This window comes from Chroicocephalus ridibundus, chromosome 6 (genome assembly GCF_963924245.1).
Source record: "Chroicocephalus ridibundus chromosome 6, bChrRid1.1, whole genome shotgun sequence".
Classification (NCBI taxonomy): domain Eukaryota; kingdom Metazoa; phylum Chordata; class Aves; order Charadriiformes; family Laridae; genus Chroicocephalus; species Chroicocephalus ridibundus.
Genome location: NC_086289.1, coordinates 26,436,040 through 26,459,571, shown reverse-complemented (window position 1 = coordinate 26,459,571; position 23,532 = coordinate 26,436,040). Strand labels below are relative to the sequence as shown.

The following is a 23,532-nucleotide window of genomic DNA, read 5'->3' as shown; positions in this document are numbered from 1 at the left end:
ACACCATGAAAAACTCACCAAGTTAGACAAATGTTGGTGTTATTGCGCAAAAAAGTGGAGGTGAGAGGGTTAGAGAGCCCCATAAAAAGCTTTGAGAACTCATAAAATCTTGTTACTGTCACTTAAGTAAACAAAAATAAACAAACCCATGGCAGACGCAGAAACAGGAACTACTACTAGTAGAGGTTAAGGGATTACTATTTCATAATGGTGGCTCTGTGCATGTGTAGTGACTAGATCAGATGGGGAAATGTCACGCACACATAGGCTGTTGTATTTCACCCTTGGAAAGACGACAAGAGGATCTGCATAATACTTTGTGCAGACAACGGGGTAAGCAGATCATGTGCCAAATGGAGATTTTCAGTTATATATATATAAATAAATATATAAATACATATATATAAAAATTCCTCTGCTTTTCCGTGGGAACCTGAAAAAAAAAAAAAAAAAGAAGCAGGAGACAACTGTCCAGATTTTCTGGCTGGATTTCCTCCCCCCCGCCCCGTAGTGTGTTGCATTAAATTGCCATTTCTATTTCCAAGGGTTAATTTCAGGAATGTTCTTGGGATGCGCAGCAATTCACGGCGCGTTTGCAGCATTTCCCCGTGTCGATTAACGCCAAACCAAGACCGCCTTCAGCCCCAAGACACCCCCCCCCACGCACACACACGGTTCCCCCTTTATTTATTCCACGCTCCCTCACCGCCTTTCCAACCCAGCATCCATCCCCCCCTCCGGCCCCCCCGCATCCCCGGGCACCTGCTGCTGCAACTCAACTGCCTCCGGCGAGCCCCGAGCGCCCCCCCAACCCCGCTCTCTCTGCCCCCCATCTCCAAGCCCCAGCCCCACGGCGGGGGGTCCGCGCTCGGCGGCGGGGGAGGGATGGGGAAGATGGGGACCGGGGAGGGAGGGAAGGTGCGGGGGGGACGGGGACCGGCGGGGCTGCGGGGGCCGGGGCCGTGACAGCGCCGTGCGTTAGCCGCTGCGTCATGACATCCGCCACACCGGCCCCGCGCAGGGAGGGGGGGCCGCTGCCGCCCGCCCCCGCCCCACCGCGGCTGCGGAGAGCCCTGCGCGGCGGCGGCGATGGACCCGCCCGGGCCGGCGGGACTTGTTGGACCGGCAGCTCCCCGACGCGGCCCGGCACCGCCTCGCCGACACCTGTGAAGCGCCTCGGCACCCCCCCGCTCTTCCCCACCACCACCACCACCACCCCCGCTCCACCGCTTCCTCCCACCTCGCCGCCCCCCCCCCTCCCCGGAGCGGTCGCTCGGTGCTCGGGCGGCCCCGCTGAGCGGGACCCAGCGGCGGCGGGGCCGGGAGCGCGGCTGCCCATGGGGGGCCGGGAGCCCGCCTGAGTCGGCGCCCCCCACCCCCGGCGGCAGCGCGGCGTCCCGGGCCGGCCCGGGACCCTCTTCCCTCCCTCCCCGCGGGGCCCTTCATGCGGCCCGCTGAGGGCCGCAGCTGCGGGGCCGTGGCGTCCCCCGGCGGCAGATAGGGAGGGGCGGGCAGGCGGCGGCGGCGCTACGCGTGTGGGAGCAACAGCCTGAGCGACAGCCCCGGCCCTGGAGGGAGCTCCTGAAGGATGGGCGAGGAGGCGGCGGCAGCGCACGCCCAGCCGGGCCAGCGGAGGATGAATTAGGAGCCACAGGAGGCTGCTGCCGGCACCGAGGGGGGAAGAGGAGAGGAAGGGGCTGGACTTGGAAGAGGAGGAGGAGGAGGAGGAGGGTGCGCGGGGGGGACTGAATATCGCTAATAACAAGTTAAAAGACTAATAACAATAATAACAGACCACCTCCGGGAAAGATCCGCGGCGGAGGCTGAGGGATCCCCGCGGCGGCCAGCGGGGTTGCAGCGCTGGGTATCTTGGAGAGACGCTCCGAGGCATCAGTTTGTGGTGGTGGTGGTGGATGATTTTTTTTGGGGGTGGGCGGGGTGGGGGCTGTGTATGCGGGAGAAGGAAGGGGTGGGAATCTGAGGAGGAGACTACCTTTTTATTATCATTTTAATTTTTTTTTTTTTAATACATTATTTTCGCCGTACGAGGAGGACGCTCGGAATTCACCGGCCTGTCGGCTCCCGAGAGGGACCCGGGGATTGTGCGGTCGCTTTTCTTCATTTTTTTTTTTTTCTGTTTGTTTGGTTGGTTGGTTTGGGTTTTTTGATTTGTTTTTTTTTTTTTCTTCCTAAATTTTTATTGTTATTTTTTTTTTCCGCTGAGCAGCGGCGGCGGCGGCAGCAATATGGCTGGTGATGGGTTTTTTGGGGGGCGCTGGCGGCGGGAGGAGCTCTCGGAAGCCCCTGCGCGCCCGGCTCGCTGTTAGCTATGGCAAATGGCAGCGGCGGCGGCTCCTACCCGGGCGGCAGCGGCGGCGGCGGCTCCTACCCGGGCGGCAGCGGCGGCGGCATTAGAATGAGTAACAATATCAACGCCAACAATCTCAACACAGACTCGTCCTCCTCCCCCGTCAATGTGCCCAAGATGGATGCGCTCATCATCCCGGTGACCATGGAGGTGCCCTGCGATAACCGCGGACAGCGCATGTGGTGGGCTTTCCTCGCCTCATCCATGGTCACTTTCTTTGGGGGACTGTTTATCATCCTGCTGTGGAGGACCCTCAAGTACCTGTGGACTGTCTGCTGCCACTGCGGGGTCAAAAACAAGGTAACCCCCCCTCCCCTTCCCCTCCTGGTGCCGGTGATGGTTTGGTGCGGTGGTGGTGGTGGTGGTGAGGAGGAGTAGTAGGAGCCCAGCCTCATAGACCAGGACACCTGGGCGAGGTGGCACTGGAGGAGACGCCGTAGGGCTGTTGTTGGATGGCAGTGAGCTGTCTGCTGTTGCGGTAGGGTTGCCACGGGCTGTCGGGAGCCGCAAAGTGGGGAGCGTGTCCAGAGGGCTGAGGTGTTGGGTGCTGCCCTGAGATGTGCCCCGCTGTCCCCCCTCTCTCCATCCCACCCACACTTTCATCTGGTGGCATAAAAGTTACACCTGGTGTCGGCTTGCCCTTTCAGCAAGGCACACGCTGGCATGGTGGGATGGTGTGGTTCTGAAGTTGATATGCACCCCCAGGACCACATATGATGGCAGGGTGGGAGTGTTTATTTACCAATCTGAACTCTTAGTTCTCTTGTGGAATGAGAAACTTTGGCAAAATTAAAAAGGTAAACTTCTCACTCAAATAAATCTTTTTAAAGCTAGTTTCACTCCCCGAGAATCTTGGACGCTTCTATTTGATAAATCAAATGTAGATATCAAAAAGTATTTGGTGCATTCATAAGTAATACACTAGATCAATATTCTTTTAATCTAGGTACGAAATCTTTGATGCGACCTCTCTGCCCCTTTGATTTTTGCATATTACCGGTTGGAAGAAAGCGTAATACGTGAAGTAAGGTCCGCTCCTGGTTTGGAGAGTCTCTTTCAAACCAAAGCCAAGAACTTCCTCAGGTCCAGACTCTCATTTTTGTTTAAGACAAATGGGATAGTAAGTGTTAAGACTCTGTATTTGTGAAAGTGGATTTTGACAGACCCCAAAATAGAGCAGCAGCTGGAGTTTCTCCCCTTCCCTTTTCACATTTTTTGGATTACAAATGGAATAATATCTGCTTCAGTTATTCCTGGCACACAGACACCCACAAAAACACACACACCTTTTAATATATGGTTGCTAGGTTGCTGGCTTGCTTTGACGTACAGTGAGCTGTCTTCCCCCTTCTCCCATCCCCTCCCCCCTAAACACACTTGATACAGCGCATAACCCAGCTGTACAAAGGATCTAACACTTGGGGGAAACCAGAAACAAAGTCAGAGTGTGAGAAGTTACGGGACTTGTTTGTTTGGGTTGAGCGAGGTGGGCATCCAGTTCGGACTGCCGAAATGAACCTCTACATTCCAGTTGGAAGTAGAACAGTTAAAGTGAACTTGGCCTATCTACGAAAGAAGGGATTGCTAGAGATGAGGAATAAATAAAAGCTTTTAACTCAGCCTTAAGCTTTAGGAAACCTACCAGGCAATATCACTTTTCTATAGGCATTTTTTATTTCGTTCAGAACCAAACCTGAACTTTCTTAGAGAGGTCTTAGACAGGTATGATGACAAAGCTCAAATGAATTTGTGATAATAAATGTGTCTTGTAAAATACCATTTCCTACAAAAGTAAAAGGTGATTTTCAAGAATGGGTGGGTAGCTAAGACTTACCATCGGTTTCTTCTATGTGTATTTACTATTTTCCTGTCCACATGATGAGACAAATCTGTGAGGGCTATTTGGGATCTTGATGAAAAAGGATATCCTACAGGTTATCACCTCATGCTTCTTTCCTTGAGAGAATGAAAAGCTAGAGACTTGTACACAGACTTACGCATAGTGTCTTGGTGGGTATTGTTGGTTTCATAGCCTGTTGTTGGGACATAGTCAGTTAAAGCAGATCATTCATTTCATAACCAGTACAGAAAGGCATATCCAAATTGTCTTTAAAATCTCTTAGGCTAAATGTATCAGTTGGATAATTAACAGGTATCATTGAGGGGTTCCAACACTTCAGTCTGAACGACTGGACGTGCTGCGGCTATGCCAGGTTGTAAGATTTGAATTTATTTCATGTTTGAGACCTGAAGTAGCTACATGCCCATGAATATCATTCCCTGGGGCGGGAGGATGAAGGACTGTGCAGGTAGGGGGAGATATACATCTCTTTTTAGATTGTATTTGTTCCACTTGTAAGGGGTTTCAAGTCTCTGGTGAAGAAGAACTTTCAAGGGCTGATTCGGCTGCATTCCTTACATGCTAAAATGGGGAATTGGAGGGAGTTCTGTGTGTGTAAGGAGTAACTAGTTATTGCAAAACACTTTTCTAGCGTTTAGGGTATAAAGGCTAACTGAAGTAACAACTGGAAATGTCTTAAACTTTGCTGTTATCAAACGCGTGCTTTGTGCTGCATAGTAACTTGGGAAAGGCTGCAGAGGCGGCAGGTGAAAAATGTAAATGCATATATATGCTACGTTGACTGTATTGGACCTGCTAGCAAAAGCAATTTTAGGAGAAGTAGCTCCTCCTACTGCGGGACTGAAGAAGTTTTCTGCATGTTGGGACCCTCCCTTCCCTGTGCTGCCTCTCCTGCTGCCCCGCAGGTTGTAGCGGAGTTGGGTTATCCAACATCGTCTCGCCATCTACATAAAGAGCGGTTCCAGCGAGTGAGCTAGAAGAAATCTTTCTTATGTCTGCTTTCTGTGCCTTCTTATTGAATAATTCACAGATATCTGTGAATTATACATGTATGTGAACAATTCAGAGTTACTCTGCTAACACCCGTGTCCAGGAACTGCAAAAAGTTTCATTTTTTTTTCCTGCTATATTCTAAGTGCAACATTGTATTCCTCAGATTTGTCAGGGACTCAGAACTTTATTTTGGGGTGTAACACTTTTTAATGGCTGCATAGAATGATTTAGAATGTGGTTTGGTCTTTGTTGTTCCCCCCCACCCCCAACTCATTGAATTTAAGGTTGGAATTTAAAACCATGATACAAGTTTAACACTTTGTGGTACGAAATTTCACTGCAGTTGTTTTGTTTTGTTTTGTTTTTTTCCCCTTGGAGATAAGAAAGTCAAGATACTATAAGTCAAGAATATGACAGCCTCTGGTAACAGAATGATAAATGTTGCCCCTTAAAATTCCATATCCAATTTATGACATTGTATACGAATAGAACATTAATATCACGTATTTAAAAAGATTGCTGAAGTTTTAGGATTTTTATGCTCCATGCTTTCTTTGTGAGATGACATTTTTTTAAAATCCGCCAAAAGAAAAATGTAAGTCTTGATCTGTGTTGCCAGTGTTTCATGTAATGTGAGTCATTACAATTGAAGCCCTTCTATTCCTTTATTTAATACAGTATATAATTTTAGATGTAATTCTTCCAAAATTAGCTCCAGTCATATTATAGAGACTTAACAAATGCTGTTTTTCTCCTCACTGTTTACATCTACATTTAAAGGAGTGCTTAGCTTTTGTTAAAGAAGTTGCCTTCTCTTTGCTCCTTCTCTGTCCCTTGACCAACTCGTTCCTGTTTGTATACGAAAAGCAGAACGGGAGATTGAAATTCGGTGGGCTGGACTCTGACACCATTAGTTGCTCTCGTTTCTGAAAACAACAGGAAAATAAAATAAATATGCATGGTGAAGTACACAGTACACATAGTGGTTAAATATGCGTTATACAATATGCAGTTGTTTTGATTATATGGACCTGCTACTGCATTTTCTACTGACATTATCTATGTTTTGGATTTGAACAAACACTTAAGCAAGAATAAGGAGCAGTAGTGGAAAGGGAGAGCAGGTTTGGGGCGCAGCCAACACTTGAAGCTGGCCAGTGCAGAATGAAGTGAAATTTGTACCTTTTTGAAGAGTGTGATACTCACTGCTCCTCGTCTCCCCAAAGAGTGGTACCTTGTGCCTTCAGGGCACCTGCAGGTAGAATGTATCGTTATTGCTGTGGTCCTGTTGGAATGATTTCAGTGTTATAGAGAGCTTCCTCCCCGAAAACCCTGGACTCATATACATATAAAATGAAATTACGTTATGATTATAGATGAAAGTTGTTAACCTGAAATGACAAGTCATAATAGTCTTCTTTAATATTGGTATACATATTTTGGAAGCTTGATGAAGTCTATAGTGGTAGATTTGGCATTCTGCCTCCCTACTCCACTCTGGTGAGACCCCACTTGGAGTACTGTGTCCAGCTCTGGAGTCCCCAGCACTGAAAAGACATGGACCTGTTGGAAAGTGTCCAGAGGAGGGCTGCAAAAATGATCAGAGGGATGGAACGCCTCTCCTATGAGGACACGCTGAAAGAGTTGGGGTTCTTCAGCCCGGAGAGGAGGAGGGTCTGTGCAGACCTTATGGCAGCCTAAAGGGGGCCTACAGGAAAGTGGGGGACAAACATTTCAGCAGGACCTGTTGTGATAGGATGAGGGGTAATGGCTTTAAACTAAAAGAGGGAAGATTTAGACTAGATAGAAGGAAGAAATTTTTTACAATGAGAGTGGTGAGACACTGGCACGTTGCCCAGAGAGGTGGTAGATGCCCCATCCCTGGAAACATTCAAGGTCAGGCTGGACGGGGCTCTGAGCAACCTGATCTAGTTGAAGATGTCCCTGCTTATTGCAGGGGGTTGAGCTAGATGACCTTCAAAGGTCCCTTCCAACCCAGACTATTCTATGATTCTAACATACCCATTTGTTTTTAATAGAAAAATCAAAATTTTACTGGAAGTACGTTTGCAGAAGTCTTCTTTGGCAAGTTCAGAGTTTTCACCCAGATCTCTGAGGCCTGAGAAAATCTGTAAGTGGAAAAAATTCAGTTTCCGTAAAAGAAGTGTTTCTACCAAACTGGCTCTCATACAGCTAGGCTTGTTGATTTCCTGGCAATACCTGCATAAACCTCCTCTCCAAATAAAATTAAAGAAAGAAACTCAAAGCAAGGCACTATGCATTGAGTAAAGTATGAGAGTAAATTGGAAGGCGCATATGGACACATAATGCAGGAGATCCCTTCACTTAAATCCATGTGTGGAAACCTCACCTTGACTCTCTCGAAGATGTACCGAGCAGAAGCCTATGAACAACTGGAAGGCTCAAGGGATTAGCAGTGGACTGTAATGAATGCATTTCGCTTGTTAGTCACATGCGCAGCCTGGCTCAAGGCACTGAATCGTTCCCGTCTCATGGCTATCAGGTGGTCTGCGCGTAATTACTCCACGAGCGTCCTGCCGGACAGGTTGCCTGTTGAGAGATGGACATGGTGGAGAGGTCAAGGACTGAAAGCAGAGGTACTCGCAGCTCTTTGCAGATGGTGTTTCTACGAGCGAAAAAGGCACTGATACGGAGAGGCGCGTGCTGCTCTTTTCTGCGCTGTGAAAAGGACAACACTTTCGGCTCTCTGGAGCTCGTAATGGATTTCACATTTTATAAACACATGCTAAAATGGGTTATGCATGCAGAAAGGAAAATGTATGGACAAGGATTTGAGCTGTAAATGAAACAATCTCGACCAAAATGTTATTTTGATGCAGTATCATACTTATTTTCAAGGCTTTGCAACGCATACATTTAAGGAGAAAATCTGTGCTCAGAAGGAATTTGCAACTCTCACACATTTGCAAATCCGTAAATGCCGGTTGGAAACCATTAGATTTCACAATTTTTTCCAGTTTAGCAGAAATGCCTGTAATGGGGAAGGACGAGCTTTTAAATAACAATGATCTGTATACGGAGTTTTGATGCGGTGAGATTTCTGAATGCAGAATGAGGGCAGTTTACAGCCCCAGAGATAGAAACAATGAAAATTTAGAGTGCTAGCCCTAAGTATGATATCGGTAGGGACAGGATCTAATGATTATGATTAAAAAGCAGTGATGTTCCACGTCTGTCCGATACTATTGCAAGGAAGTGGACTGTGAATCTTAGTCATTGATGTCCTTACTGGGACAAATCTTAAAAAGAAGCAGTAATCTCTAGTCAGCGCAAAAAATACAGAGCAATAGTAAGTGGTCCTTGAGAGACTGGCTCTGCTGTCCTGTGGAATCCAACTCAAATTGACAAAAGTTTATGTGAATTTCAGGGCTGGCTGGTAATCATTCCTCGGCAAGATCTGGCTGTAATTCAGCAGCAGTGATGCATTCTGTAGTGTGGGATTGTAGGACAGAAGTTCCAGAGGACCTAGTCTGATGTAAACATAAAATAACTCTGGATGCAACTAGGGGATGGGGTATCCTTTTGGTTCTATTAAACATACCTTGTCACGTTATATATTTTACATGTGTGAAAATTACCAAATTACCGGGATTCTGAGAAGGACACAGTGAATACAACTCGTGGGGTTTTTCTAAGGGAAAGGTTGCTGAAATATTATGTGTGGGTGTTAATGGTGAAAAAATATTTTTCTCCCCCACATATCATTTCAGTGACAAAATGAAAGGGACTAGACTTAAAAAAGCTATCCAAAAATGCTGTGTTTCTGTAATGAGTTCATGTGCTACTACACGGTCAAGGCTTAATGCCTGACTCTTCCACCCACCCTGTGAAGTGAATGCAAAATGCCATTAGGCCATGAGACTCGGCTGGCATTTATACCATTTTTGCACAGGGCTAAATACACAAGTTGCGGATTAGACTTCATGGTCTGTAAGTGCGAGTACTCTGTATGGCACATAGGTCATCTTGGGTGACAAGGGAAAGTGGACATCCAGTAGAAGTCCCTTAGCGCTTTTGCCAATGATACAGCTGGATGAATAACTAAGAAAACAAGATACCTATCTTCCATGCCTGTCAGAGATGTACTGGTCAGGAAGGGCCCGTTTTGAATCCTGGGGGTATTTATAGCCTGAGAATACATCGGGTTTGCATCTTTGAGAGGAACACTTTATTCCCATATATAGTATGCACAACTCTGTTTAAATGAATGTGCTGCCACTGAAATGTGTTGAGCTCAGTTTGCCTTGAGATGATATATTGCATGTATTTGTCTGTTTGAGAGTTAGAGAAACGGAGAGTGTTATCCAAAGCCTGTTGAAATAGAGGGAGGCCATCCTAATAACTTCAATGGTTTTGGACTCAGGCCTAGATGTTCATAGTGTTCTAGATGAATCAGATATTTTTGTCAAATGATTCTTATGTTAACATTTTAAGCTTTTAAAAGCTTTTTTTCTTTTATTGTAGAGAGGTGTATTTATTTGGCTTCTGGCCGTTATGTCTGGGATTTCAACGTTAGAAACATAATATTTAAAAATCACACAAGGTATGTTTCCATTCCAGTTAAGGCTTACACCTTCAGCTGGGCGCCCCCTTGGAAATCAAAATTTGGGTGCTTGAACTACTGAGGATGTCCTGTCATGGCATCTCTCCTGCAAGCTGATGGGGAATGGCAAATATTGGCTCTTTTTTTAGAGCCGCGGTAAGTGCACATTTAGTGGACGTGGCGCAGGTCCCTTGCCCCAGGGATCGTCTGCGGGATGGAGATGCGCGGGCGGCTGCAGCCCTGAGTCCCGGAAATCCCTTTGCATGTCCTTAGCTTCACTACCTCATTTAAATACCAGAACTGCCAACATACAGGGGAGGGAAAAATGCAAATCTTATCAGCAGGCCAGAGGAGTGTTGAGAAGTACTGTAACATCATCAACAATTGCGGCATAACACAACAGCTGGGGTAGAATTTAAGTGGCTTGTCACTGTAACTGTTAGATACGGGTCTACTGTGTTGCATTTTTATTGCTCTTTATATACCCAGGAATAAATTTGCAATACAGTTTTGTTCCCCTTTGTCCAAGCAAATGCTGACTAAATATTTGACATTTCGTTTCTTGTAATATTTCATTCATTTTTCATTATATCTTTTACATTTTTATGTAATGGTTTATCCCTTATTTGTTAAACTAAAAAGGTGACTCACTCTAAATTTGCTACTATTAATGAGATTAGCACTACTAGTGTTGGATATACTTCTATTTTAAGTATAGGGGAAACATTATTATAGATATGTCTTTTTTAAAAAACTATTTGCAAATGGTGACCTTAATGTTACAAAAATAAAGTGAAATATATTGGATTATGATTCTTTGCTTAAGCATCTTGTAATTTTTTCTAATACGAACTCTTAAACTCATTTTAGTTATTATTATGTACAGGTATTCTGCTGGACAGAAACTATTTGAAACAGGTTACTAGCTTTTTTGACCTGTAATGGTCATCGTTGGCGCAGGCACTTCAGATGCTGTCAGATATCATGGAGAATCCTTTGGTTACAAGTGATTTGACATCACTTTCTTGAAAGCGATTTTGCTGATCAACAGGCAGCTGTTGTGTGACGTTTTTACATTTGCTAGGTTGTTGTACTATAAATATTGTTTCATAAGGAAGCTGATAAACTCTACCTGTGTTTTAAGGGCTGAATTAAAAAAAAAACAAAACAACTCCTTTTTCCTTTTCCTTTTAATCACAAGAACAGCCTAGTTAGGAGAAAATATTGCAGGGTCTGTCTATAGTGGTGCAAACATTTTTCCCCACGAGGGGATTTTTTTAATGCTTTGAGTATACACTTCTGATAAATTGATTTTATGTGGGAAGTTTTTAACAGCTTTTTTTGTGTTAGTTTTCTTCCATTGCCAATACATTTATATCCAAAGGCTTCTGATGCCTTCAGCATCAGAAATGGTGGACTGCTGGTTTTCAGTTCACGTTCTTATACCGTTGAAGGCTCTCAGCAATAATGCCTACTTGTTTCCTTGCGTCCTTTACTGTCATATTATTTTCCTGCCGTTTGCAGGCTAAGGTTATAGTCACCATTTGTTATGTTCAGCTTTCTTTAGAGAGACAGGGATTATATGCTTAAGGAATGATTTCTTCGATTGAGAGAGGGTCTGGTTTTTGATTTAAGACCATACAAAATTTTACCTGACTAAATGCTGATTTTCCTCCCCTGACTCTGCCTTATGTGTGTAAGTTATGGTGTTGTCTTTTCGTGAGTCAGAAGAGCTGAATTCATATTATAGATCTGTTGTTCCTAAAAGAAAACAACGGTAAAAACTTCACAGTTTTGATATTTGCAAAAATAATTTTAGTTGCTTTGCTGGAATGTGTCCCTAGGATATAATGAAGCTTTAATTTACTAAAAGTAGAATATGCTGCCCAAATTATGGAGCTTTGACTCTGCCTGTATGATTTAAGTGATTAAATTTTAATATTAACTTATAATGATATGTACTATAGGAAAACCTTGGTATCTTTGAGTTGCCAGCTAAATGATAAGATGTGATTCCAGGAGCAGAAGAAAAAAACATTTGATTTTTCTGCTTTCCAATTGATAGTGTTATGTTTGTTATTAAGTTATGTATAATTTTTAAAGAAAACTCACACGGCAGTTGTTTAGGTTACATGTGGAATTTAAGTCAACACTTGCACAAAACAGCTGTTTAGACACCAAAATTTATATTAAATATTATATATAAATTATATTACATATTTTTATGTATTTTTATGTATTTTATGTACATATATTTATTTATTACATAAAACATATTATATTTTATATATATAAATTATATGTTATATATAAATATTATATTTGTATTAAATAAGGAGTTTGATTTCAGAGTCGGGGATAATTTCAGATGGTTTCAGAAAGAGGTATTGTTCTTGAAAACTTGTTTCTTTATTTAGGTGTTTGTCAATAAACATAACAGCTAAAACCCAGGTACCTTTTTTTTTTTTATGTTGAGTTAACACATATTGTGGACTTGAGTGGGGTTTAACTAACGCCCTGGCTTCTTTGCTCTGTATATATAAACATAGGAGAAGGTACCTCAGTGTTTGTAAAGTTACACACCGTTTTAAAGCTCTTTAAAAGCAGCAGTGTCTCTTGCTTTAACATTAAATACTCTAATTTAAATTTTCTTTTACCTAAGAGGTTAATACACACCCCCTAATAAAAAATATTTATTTCAAGTTGATTGCTCGTAGAAATAACTTTAATTAAAAATAAGTTAAAAAAATAAATTTTTCATACTCCCATATTGAAATGGAGGGGGTAATCAGAACATCTTATCATTCCTATGGCTACAGTTGCATTAATAAAGCTGTATATAAACTTTTGCCCTTATTGACTGTCCATGCGATTATTTGTCTTTGAGTTTGTGTTCTTTAAAGTGAGAAATGCTAATGGCTTGAAGTGAATAGATCTTAATCTTGCTCTTGTGCCAGTGGCGTACTGAAGTAAAATGTATGCTTACAATTGTATTTAGAGACCTTTCTTTCCTATTAAAGAGTGGTCGTATGAAAGAATGTATATTCATAATTTGTAGAGGAGGAAAATAATTCAACCTCCGGGGTGAAATGTCTACTTACTTTTATAAATGACAAAGTTTATAAACTGAACTTCTGAAAATGAAATTCTGAATCCAGAATTTCTTAGGCTTGCCAGTTTGGTTTTTACACACAGAGAAATGGAACATTCAGTTTTGAAATAACTAACATTTCTGCCTGCATCAGCTCCAGGGTACAACAGAAGAGACTCCAGCCTTGCACAGGGTGCAGTAAGAGAATAAACCTGCTGAGTTACTAATTGTTGAAATCCTTCCCTAGGCTCATCACACAGGGAGTTGATTTACGGGGCGCGGGGGTGTGTGTTGGAGGGTGAGGGGCCGGGATGGGGTGGTGGTGGAGAGAGCTGAGGGCTGTCCCTCAGCATTGGACTGTGCTGCACCCGTGGGTGCCTGAGATGGCTGGGGAACGCCGCTGTGGTTTAGAGCATGCCTGATCCCGTGATTATTTCTGTGAAGGTGTCTGAGCCATGTTATGCAGGGTTTACCTGTACTTTATGACTTGGTATGAAGTGAAGGTGATGTAAACCCTACCTGATCCGGCCTAATGCCTGTTGAAGCTAAGTTACAGCGCTTACCACTTTCTAAAAAACAAATTTAATCCATCAGAGCAATTTGTTTGCAGCAGTATTTGTGACTTAGTCTTCTAAGACTGGAGTTACCATCCTGAGGTGATGGTTTGACAGCGCTAATAAATCCAAACTTTAAAGCCTGAGAGGAGACTTGCTGCGAGGTACCTGAGCTGCGCTGAGGACAGGCTGTGACTGGTGCAGCTGTGGAGCTCCAGATCCTAAACCGGCATAAGTGTTTTTAGGCATTTTTACTGAGCAGAAAGGATTTCATAGGTAGAAGTTGAATACTGAAGTTTTAAAAGTGAGGTTTAGACTGGATATTAGGAAAAATTTTTGCACTGAAAGGGTTATTAAGCATTGGAACAAGCTGCCCAGGGGAGTGGTTGAGGCACCATCCCTGGAGGTATTTAAATGCAGGTAGACGTAGTGGTTTAGTGATGGTTTTTGTCAGAGCTAGGTTGATAGTTGGACTAGATGATCTGAAAGGTCCCTTCCAACCTAGGCAATTCTATGACTTTGTGATTATTAGCATGCTAAATATTAATTCCATTATGTCCTTTGGTGAATATGGTTTTGTTCACGTCAACGTTTTAGCTGTATGAGGAGTGCACTTTTGAAAGTAAACTCTTAACTTTTCCAGCATGGTGAAGTGGATTCCCTTCAGGTGAAACGATGTAGGAAGATGAGCTCTGGGAGCACACACCTGATCTACTGCACCTCTTAATGGGCTGTAGTCCCCACAGCTGGGCTACGTTAGCCTCGAGGGTATAAATGCTGAACTACAAAGCACATGGAGCTTTTATGTTCTCTTACTGTCTCTTGCTCCTGTAAAGGTGAAGTTAGGCACGTTTTTAGGGTAAATCCCAGATGAGCTTTTTGATAAGCTTCTGTCTTTATTTTCCTTTTATTTATTTTTTAAACTAGCATACAATTTTTTAAACTAGTGCATATACAGATTCCTATAACTGTTCTTCCAGAGAGCTCTTTCTTTTATTATGCCGTAACTCAGCTTGTGCTCGTGGCTGTGTGTGCCTGGGCTGTGCTGGCCCTGGCAGGTTGCCCTGGGCTGGATGTCTGCTCGGGATGGGAGGGTGAACCAGCAGGTTGGCAAAGATGAAGGTAAGAGTGATTTTGGATGATATTTTACTGGCTTAAAATGTGATAGGTGTGATAGAACTATTGATTGATTTCAGTGTAACTATGCCAAAGTTACTTTTTTATTATTGTTATTGATCTTCTGAGAATTTTGGTGAGAGTATGAAGTCTGTGTGGATAAAGATATTATTATTGGTCATGACTAAGAGTGAAGAAAATGAATTTGGGATGGGTTGTTTAAAGCCATTGTTGCCTATTTGGTCTAGTCTGAGACAACAGGTGATAGAGCTTTGTGTCCAGACTGTTTTCAGGGTGCTTTTCCTATCACTGAGAACTTGAGGTCCGGAGCATTTGTTTTCAAAATGTTTATTAGAAGTGGAAAGAAAGGTAATGATAGCTTCAAGTTAAAGGTAGACCTTCTAGAAAAGCTTCTGGCAATATAAACAGACTTCTAAAGATTGTCTCATCTATTTATATTCTCTCAGCTCAGTAAAAAAACTTTATGGACAAGAAGTAGAGGAACCATTTTAAATGTGGGCTTTTTTCATAACTGTGTTTCTCAGATTGAGTTGTCTCTTCCTTGGGACAAATAGTTTTGGTCCGGGGAATGGATTGTTTTCAGTAGTGAATGTAAGACTGCTTTGTAAAATACTCTAAATTCTGTGTCTTAAGACCACAGCAGTGTTATGGCCAGTGCAAGTAGTAGGTTCTTCACCACGGTAATGAAATTGATGTTGGTTCCTGGATGTCTGCTTTTACATGATCAGCTTATTTGGGCTAATAATAATTCTAATAATTTAAAAGAACATCACGTTAAATTAAAGTGTTAGATCATTCCTTTATTAAAAAAATTCAATGATTTTAAATTAAAATATTAGTTTAATTCAGTACAGGTCCTCTAGAAAATGCTACATTGATGTAAAGTATTTGTAAAAAAAACATTCATTACATTCTTCAGGATTTAATTATAAGTTATTTCTATTTGTCTCTGGCCTCAAGCTTCTGATTAAGTTACGTAGTCTTGAGTTGATGCTCTTTAAGCGTGTCAGCAGACTTCTGCCAGTGAAAACCTGAGATTCTTGTGTAGCTGTGTGACACTCGGAGCTAAAGCTTTATGAAAATGTTTTAATATTGGGAGAGATACAGTGTATCCATGATGGAAACAGGCTTTGGAGAGGTGGCAGCACTCATTGTAAGCTGATTTGTGTTTTACATTGATACATTTGAAATAAAACTCATTCCTGTACTGTTTGTCAATGCTTCTGCACCATTTAATTTCCATTAAGAGGGCTGAATCTGGGCTTGTGGTTTTCGTAGTATCTTCTGCAAGTGGGAAAATTCATTTCTAGGGCTATAGGATATTGTTTTAAAATGTTCCACTCTATACAAGGAGCGTTGCGTATTCAAAATTGGACTTAGCAACTTAAAAGGTCTATCTGAACTATTTTTATTATGGTAGTATTCAGAGGCCACACGGTTTTGCAGGCTTAGTTATGCCAGATCCTATTACCAGCTTTGACAAAGGGACGATCTCTGCCTCATGCATCTTATGATCTGGAAGCAGATAATAAGGAGAAAGCCAGGAGAGGAGGAGGAGGATTGTGAAAGAACTGGTTTGCCTCAGTCCATACAAACTGACCTACTGATGAGGATAAGCAGATGATTTCGTTTATGTACATCCACTCACCCCGTTTGTTAGATTTACGAAGGGAACATGCTTTGCGAGTACATTAGAGCAGTTGCTATTTTTAAAGAACTACAGGTGGTTAAAACTTGCTGTGCCATACTATGTTCCCTTCTTGAAGATTTATTTTTTACATAAGCAGAGAATGAAAGGAATAATAATAATAATAATAAATAATAACAATAAAATCTTTATGTTGGAAGAAATGAAATTTTAGCTGTAGAATGTTTAGGAGTTTGTAAGAATAGGAAAAATACCATGGTGGAGGGAATGAAGACAAGACAAAGAAGAAGGGAATCTGTGTAGTTCAGTAAGCAGTGTAAGGTATTCACTTCACCTCTATGCAGACATTTTGAATATGCTTGCTCCCTTGCCATTAAAAAAACCCAAGCAGTTTTTATGTACTCGTGTCCACACTGGGTTTCAAGAATAATGTTACTTTTACAATCTAGGAAGGTTTCTAGTTAAACATACGCTTGTTGATTGTACTATTTTTAGCTTCTTTGAACAACACGTGTTCTCCCCAGATATTTATTTGTGAATGCTGTATTCTGCTCTTAAAAGGAAAATCTCTCTGTGTCTAGATTCTTTTTCTGCATCCAAGAAAGGAAAGAACCGGGGTTCTTGTCCGTGTGTTACTTCTTCGAAATCCTAGTAGATGGGGTAAATTAATTAAATCTAAAATGGCCCCATCTGGTAGTGGTAGCAATGCCAGGGGAGAACAGGTGAAAGAATCTGAGCCAGAATAAACATATAACGCATTATATAACCCGTAATGTAATTGGTGACGCGTCACAAGCAGAAGACTAATCTTGGTGTTAGACTATTTACTTTTTGTGTAGCGTTGTTTTTAAGTCAAAGGTTTAATGTGATAGATTGGAATGCTTGTTTCTCTTGCATTATTTTTTGATTCTCTTGCATTATATATTTTTCATTATTAATAAGACAAATATATTTAGTACACCCTATAAACAAGATACAGTTCCCTATATGGGTCTGCTTGAAAATAAACGGCTTGACATTGTTTGAAACAAAATGAAACAAAGTCGCTATTTCAGAAAAATAGTATACCTGTTTAAAATTTGGAAAGACATTATCCACACTAAAAATGTGAAAGGTAGCTGCCAACCCAATCTTGCTCCCAAATTTACATTTGTGTAAGAAGAATACAAAAATCTCTATGCAGACGTTTCTGTTGCCAAAATTACCTTGTTCTTTAAGTTCTCTGCAATACTTTCAATGTAGTCATTGCATCGCTGGGAATAGGAATGTAAAAATGACTGTAAAAATTGAATTGTATTACCTGATTTGGGAGGCATGCAAAACGTAAACAGTATAAATGCTGGGAAGAAGTGAATTAGATTAGAAAAGAAACGTCGATGAAGAAATGAAAGGATGGTGTCTGTTTGCAGCCCAGGGTTTGTAGTTTGGCAGGCTCCTTAGCACGCATTCCGTTTTTATTGTGGCACCAGTTAGACACGATTTCTGTGTCATTGCCTTCGTTATGGAGCATGTTGCTGATAGAAGACTTCTAATGCACGATCTTTGGGGAAATGTATTTCAGGAGGGCGGGGTGGGTGTCTGGGCCTTTTGGCATGACTTAAAAACAAATGGAGAAAGTCGGCCATAGAGCTATTTGTGAACTTAGGAGCTTGGTAGCCACATCTTTATCCGTATATCAAAAAATAAAAAAATCAATCTCATTACCTACCTGTAAGTCAAATACCACCCTTGTCTATCAAATTTTTCAGCATCCTCTGTGCTTTTATTTCTTGCTGCTTACATTTCACTTTTTTTTTGTTTTGTAATTTAAAAAAAAAAACAAAAAAACCCGCAAACTGGACAAACCTCAACAAGAATATTTCACATGGAGACTGAAAGCAGCTTGTCTCATTTGTGTCTCTCGAATTTCGGACTGGCAAGTGAAAGATTCTAGGTGGTTTGTAAGATTGCATAAATGTTGGTTGTCTTTTCACAGTGGAAAGGATTGAATTCTATTTTTAATAAATAAATTTTCAGAAAAATATAGTTCTGCCAAAATTGGAATGCTTACAAAACTGTCAGTTTAACTAGGCTTTATTGACTGGGGAAAGGGGAAAAGATGATACTGAAACTTTCTTTCCTTTTTTTTTTGACAGAAAATAAATATTTGACTTTTTAGTCTTATATTTTATTTCATATTGTAAAGTCAAAAACAAAGCCATTTAATACCTTGATTCACATTCTTTCAGGGCTCTTATTTTGACAAGTCTTTATAGTTTTCAGGAGTTCTTTCCATTTTAGAAGTAAATTTATCTTAAAATTTTATGCAATATATCAATTCAGCTCTCTGCCCAGCTGTATTCTCTGAATGTTTCCATTCCTAGGGTATGGCTATATAAATATCTATGTGTGAAATACGTATTTTTTTCTGTATATAAATGTGACCAAATCTTTTATGAACAATTACACCAAAGTTAGCTGTTTTTACAATATGCTGCTCTGTTAGAGGAAGTGTTATGTTCAGTTTGATGTCTATACTAGGTTGTGGAAAGCATACAGGAATAGGCAATTAAATATGTTTCTCACTTGTGGAGATATGATAAATTCTACAACCCCCTTCAAATCAATTGATTAGATCTCAATAAGGAAGGGTTTAGCAACTAAATAACTATAAAAGCTGTGGTCAGTGATTTAGTATGTTGCATTGGCTTTTAATAATTCTTCTGTTTTCGTGTAATTCTAGCTTTGTTAGGAATTTTATGCGTTTTATTCCTCAAGATAGCTATTACAGCAGAGACATGTGAGTACGTAGTAACAGACGTGCTTACTGAAGGATGAGCCCTTGGGAAATTTAACACAGCTTTTCAAGACTGGAATGGAAAAAAGAAAGTGGCAAGATGAGAGAAATATACATCACAGAAGTAGTTGGTCTATGAGAAGACAGTGAAAAGAAAATGTTGAATATTGCATAATTTTTTTTAAGTGCTTGGTGCGTTTGTGCCTTTCTAGGCCATTCCTGTGCTGTTCTTTATCAGTGGGCCTGTTGGGGTATTATAGAGTTCACTTATTCCTTCGGTGCGATGTTTGGGGACTCAGCTTTTTAACGCTGTTTTCTTTCATCTCATCTGAAGTTTAAGCTCTCAACACAGAATGGGGTATTCATGGCAATATATTACATACAGACTCTCATTCCATGTTTGGAAACTGTTGTGGTGTTTTGTTTCCCCCTTCCCTCCCCCACCAGAGGTGAACATGAGAATGTGGGAGTCTGTTGCTATATTGAGTGTAATTCATGGTTTCTGGTGAGTGGCAGAATTTTTTGCAAGACTGATTACCAGAAGTCAGAGAAGGTTTGATGCTGTTTATGTATGTTTACATAAGAAATAGATTGATAGATTCTACGTTGCAAAGAGAGGTCCGAAATAGTTATTTGCAATATAGGTGACAGGCTAATGCTTAATGATACTCAAAACTTTGCTACTCCGTGGTGTTTGGTCAATCAAGTTGGAAATGTCTTCTAGGACAGTCTTCTAGGATATGTGCCTTCAGGTATTTTGTCCACAAGAAAATTAAATATCCCTGTTTCTTCCTCTTTATAAGCCTTATGAGTACTTCACAGAGCCTCTTGGTCTGAGCTGAGCTAGACCAGAAATAGATTTAGGCCGGGAAGGAAGCTTCCGGGTTGGAACCGGTTGATCAGCGTGTTAGAAGTAGCCAGTGCCCTGCAGGCTGAAGGAGCTCTGAAGTCTCAGGCTTCCAGCAGTGCTGAGATGTCTGCAGTCTGACTTCAGATGGAGCTGCGAGTGCTCAGTTTTAGTGAGAAATTACAGCTCAACTGTTTTTTAATTTATCCAGATGGCTTTCTGATTACCTTGGTGATCCTTTTATCCTGTTTGGAAGAAATTCTGTTACTATAGAATTTAAGAAATAAACATTCATTGTGTAGGTACTTAAAATATAGCTTGGTAACTGGATAATGGTTAAAACAGAAGTTTTCTACTTTGTCCTTTCTTGGTAAAAAATTGAGGTGAAACAAATTCTTATAATGATTTTACACACTGGTAGTAGCAGCAAAGAGAAAAAAGCTAATGCTTTCTCTCTCAATGCGGTTACTGATAGAAATTGATTTTGGAAGGCATCAACAAATAGGTTTTTGTTTATTTCTAATAAAACAGCAATTTAATTTCTTAAAACTCCTACATGTGGTTGCATGGAAGAAAAAGTAGTGTACTATTTTATCACATATTATCACAGCCCGCTAATGATAGTTCTTAAGTATGTGCTGTGTACGTGCTTCTTAGAAACTGCTATTTCTATCCGTCCAGAGTAAAATTGTACAAAATGCCCACATAGTCAGAGGCCACTGAAAAACATAACTTTTGGTAGTATTACTTGGAGTGACTCTTACTGTTCGATACTCTTTCAGATTTTTATCTGCAGAGCCTAGTGCTCTCGTAGTTAGGATCTTTGCGTGTGGCATTAGGAAAGACATGGATCTGTTGGAGAGGGTCCAGAGGAGGGCCACAAAAATGATCAGAGGGAGGGAACACCTCTCCTATGAGGACACGCTGAGAGAGTTGGGGTTCTTCAGCCTGGAGAGGAGGAGGGTCTGGGCAGACCTTATAATGGCCTTTCAGTACTTAAAGGGGGCCTACAGGAAAGATGGGGACAAATTTTTAGCAGGGTCTGTTGAGGGGTACTCCTGATTGAGGGGTAATGGCTTTAAACTAAAAGAGGGAAGATTTAGACTAGACAGAAGGAAGAAATTTTTTACAATGAGGGTGGTGAAACCTGTCACAGGTTGCCCAGAGAGGTGGTAGATGCCCCATCCCTGGAAACATTCAAGGTCAGGTTTGATGGGGCTCTGCGCAACCTGATCTAGTGGAAGATGTCCTTGCCTGTTGCAAGGGGTTAAACTAGATGACTTTTAAAAAGTCCCTTCCAACCCAAATTATTCTATGATTTTATGATCATAGGCTTAAAGTCCCCACTATTTGTGGGGGTAACTAAGAAGTTCCAGATAATGCACGCGTTGTATAGGAATTGGGATAAAGTGATATCTGCCTGCAGGACTGTAGTGTATGGTTATGGAGATCCATCTAGCCTTGGCTGCATCTTCCTTGGCAGCCCGGATATTACTTTGTCTAAAGAGTTGTAGGGTTTCTAATTTTTTTTAGTTCTTCATTCATTACTCAGTAGGGGTTCTCCTGACACTTTGGTATGAAGTCTTATTATAATGCAGACTTAAAATAAGTCCACTTACTATAACAATAATTTCCCCAACAGTTCTGAAGTTGAAGTTTGGCTCTGTGCAGGTTTCAGTAGGAGCGTCCTGCAGAGGCCCTCTGCATTGGGCAGCCTGGCTGAAGGTCTTTCCTGGGAGCTGGAGGTGGTAGAGGTTAATAGTGGTATCTTCCTCATTCCTGAAGAGAAATAATGTTCTGTAGGTTGAGAAGTGTTATTGTGGTAATTAATTTTTTTTAAATGCATCTAGCAAGTAGTGAAATCAAATCAGAACTCATACTTAAGTAATTTCTGTCTTCTGCTTAGGACTGAAGCACTTGTTCCATGATGTTCTGAGAGCTCTCGGTTCATATTAAGCCACTGTCAGTTCAGATTCTTAAATCAGGATGAAATTCTTAACTGCATAATTTATTTCTGTTAGGGATACAAATGGGCCAGTGCCAAAGCCTGAAATCCAAATACAGGGATATAGAATCCTGTCTAAGAATTCAAGGTAAACTCAGCAAATCTTTGGCCAGAGCTGGCAGCTTTCCAGCACTTCAGGTCCAAAGCCATTCATTGTCATCAGTGACATTCCAGCATTTGAAAGTGTTGGCTCTTTAGTTCTTTACGTATTAAAAGTCCCCTGATAACAGTTGTAAGGAGGTTAACGAGTTTAAAAGCCCAAGAATGCCAGGGATTTTGCGATCCCCTGAGTAGTCTGTTTCCAGAGATGAAATTGTCTCCTTATTTTAAAGAGAATCTTGGACTAACTGAAATTTTCCACTGAGATGAATAATTAAAGAAAGAGGGAAAAAAAAAAAAAACAACACCCCCCCCCCCCACCACCCAAACCACAAACAAAAGTACTAAATATGCCTTACAGGGTCTGGCATTCTATAGTATCAGAAATACTGTAACTCACTATTTTGTTTTTAGCTACAATACAGATCCTGGAGGGTAATGGAGGATTATATGATGCAGGAAACTTTTTTTTTTTGAGATTTCATATTGAGCTCTGATAATCTCCTGGTTTTTTTTTATTTCACTTTAAAGAACATTCTTACTGAAACAAGAAAATGTGTTCTGTAAGTTTAGGAGAGATGTACAAAATTTTGAGTAGCTATATTTTCATTCTCTCTCTCTCTTTTTTTTTTTTTTTTTTTTTTAGTTTGGGAGAGTTCCTGCTGAGAAATGTCAAACAGTACATGTTTAATTAGTTGTTCTGGGATAACTATAAAATATAGATATAAGATATCCCAACAGCAGTTGCTAAAATTCCGGTGTGTTACATAGGAATAGGAAGTTAGAGCTGGGCAACAATACATCTCAGGAAAAATGTGTTTGGGTGTGAAAAACATCAGTCATCAGTTAAGTGGAGCGTAGCAGCTGTGTAAGAGCACATGGAAGCACTCCAGGAAAGAAAGAGGAGTAAGGAATATTATACTTAATGCAAATTTGGCTTCAGGTACTCAAAGGTGTTTACCCAAAATGAAATTTGGCAAGAAGCTCAAAATTAAAATAATCTCAAGTGTAAATGCACATACATAATTACTGAGAGTTGTGAATGAACCTAGAAAACAGGCCAGTTTTGTATTTTGGAGAGTAAAAAAAGATGAGAAATGTCAGACTACATAAAAGCCCACAAAACATTCTTTGCTTTTCCACCCCCGTATCTATTTCACATCCTCTTTGTATCCCGTAAATTCTGCCCCTTCAGCTTCTGTGAAGGTCTCCTATGTCTATATTGCACAAGTAAGGTCACATTTCTTCGTTACCCTTCCTGTGGTCTGCTCCTGCGAACATGTGTATTGCGCAATTTTGCTCAAGAGTCGAGAGGACAACAAAAACCTGCCTACAGAAAAGTGAGATCCTGGGGGTTACGCCGTAGCAGCAGGGTACGAAAGTCACCCAGGAAAAGAATGTGCATATCCCACATCCCAGAAAACAGAGGGATACAGCAGTTGTGTGGGAGGGTGGAGAATGCCATAGCTTTGGAAAGGGAAAGCAGAGTACTTAATGGGCACAAGGAATGGCCTGAAAATATTCTTTGTGTTTCAGTAAACCCAACAATATCAAAAATAAGTCACGGG

The 23,532-nt window shown here is 41.3% G+C and overlaps 1 protein-coding gene across 39 annotated transcripts in view; it reads left to right on the top strand.

Moving 5' to 3' along the window:
- Positions 1 to 1,454: 1,454 nt before the first annotated feature.
- Positions 1,455 to 23,532, top strand: part of KCNMA1 (potassium calcium-activated channel subfamily M alpha 1) — a 508,587-nt gene continuing 486,509 nt past the window's right edge. For 12 of the 39 annotated variants that reach the window (XM_063339497.1, XM_063339528.1, XM_063339494.1 and 9 more), the window contains exon 1: positions 2,003 to 2,668. In XM_063339497.1, the coding sequence (XP_063195567.1) occupies positions 2,330 to 2,668 (339 nt within the window). In that variant the 5' untranslated portion in view covers positions 2,003 to 2,329. The other 27 variants (XM_063339514.1, XM_063339513.1, XM_063339507.1 and 24 more) reach the window with 11 other exon arrangements.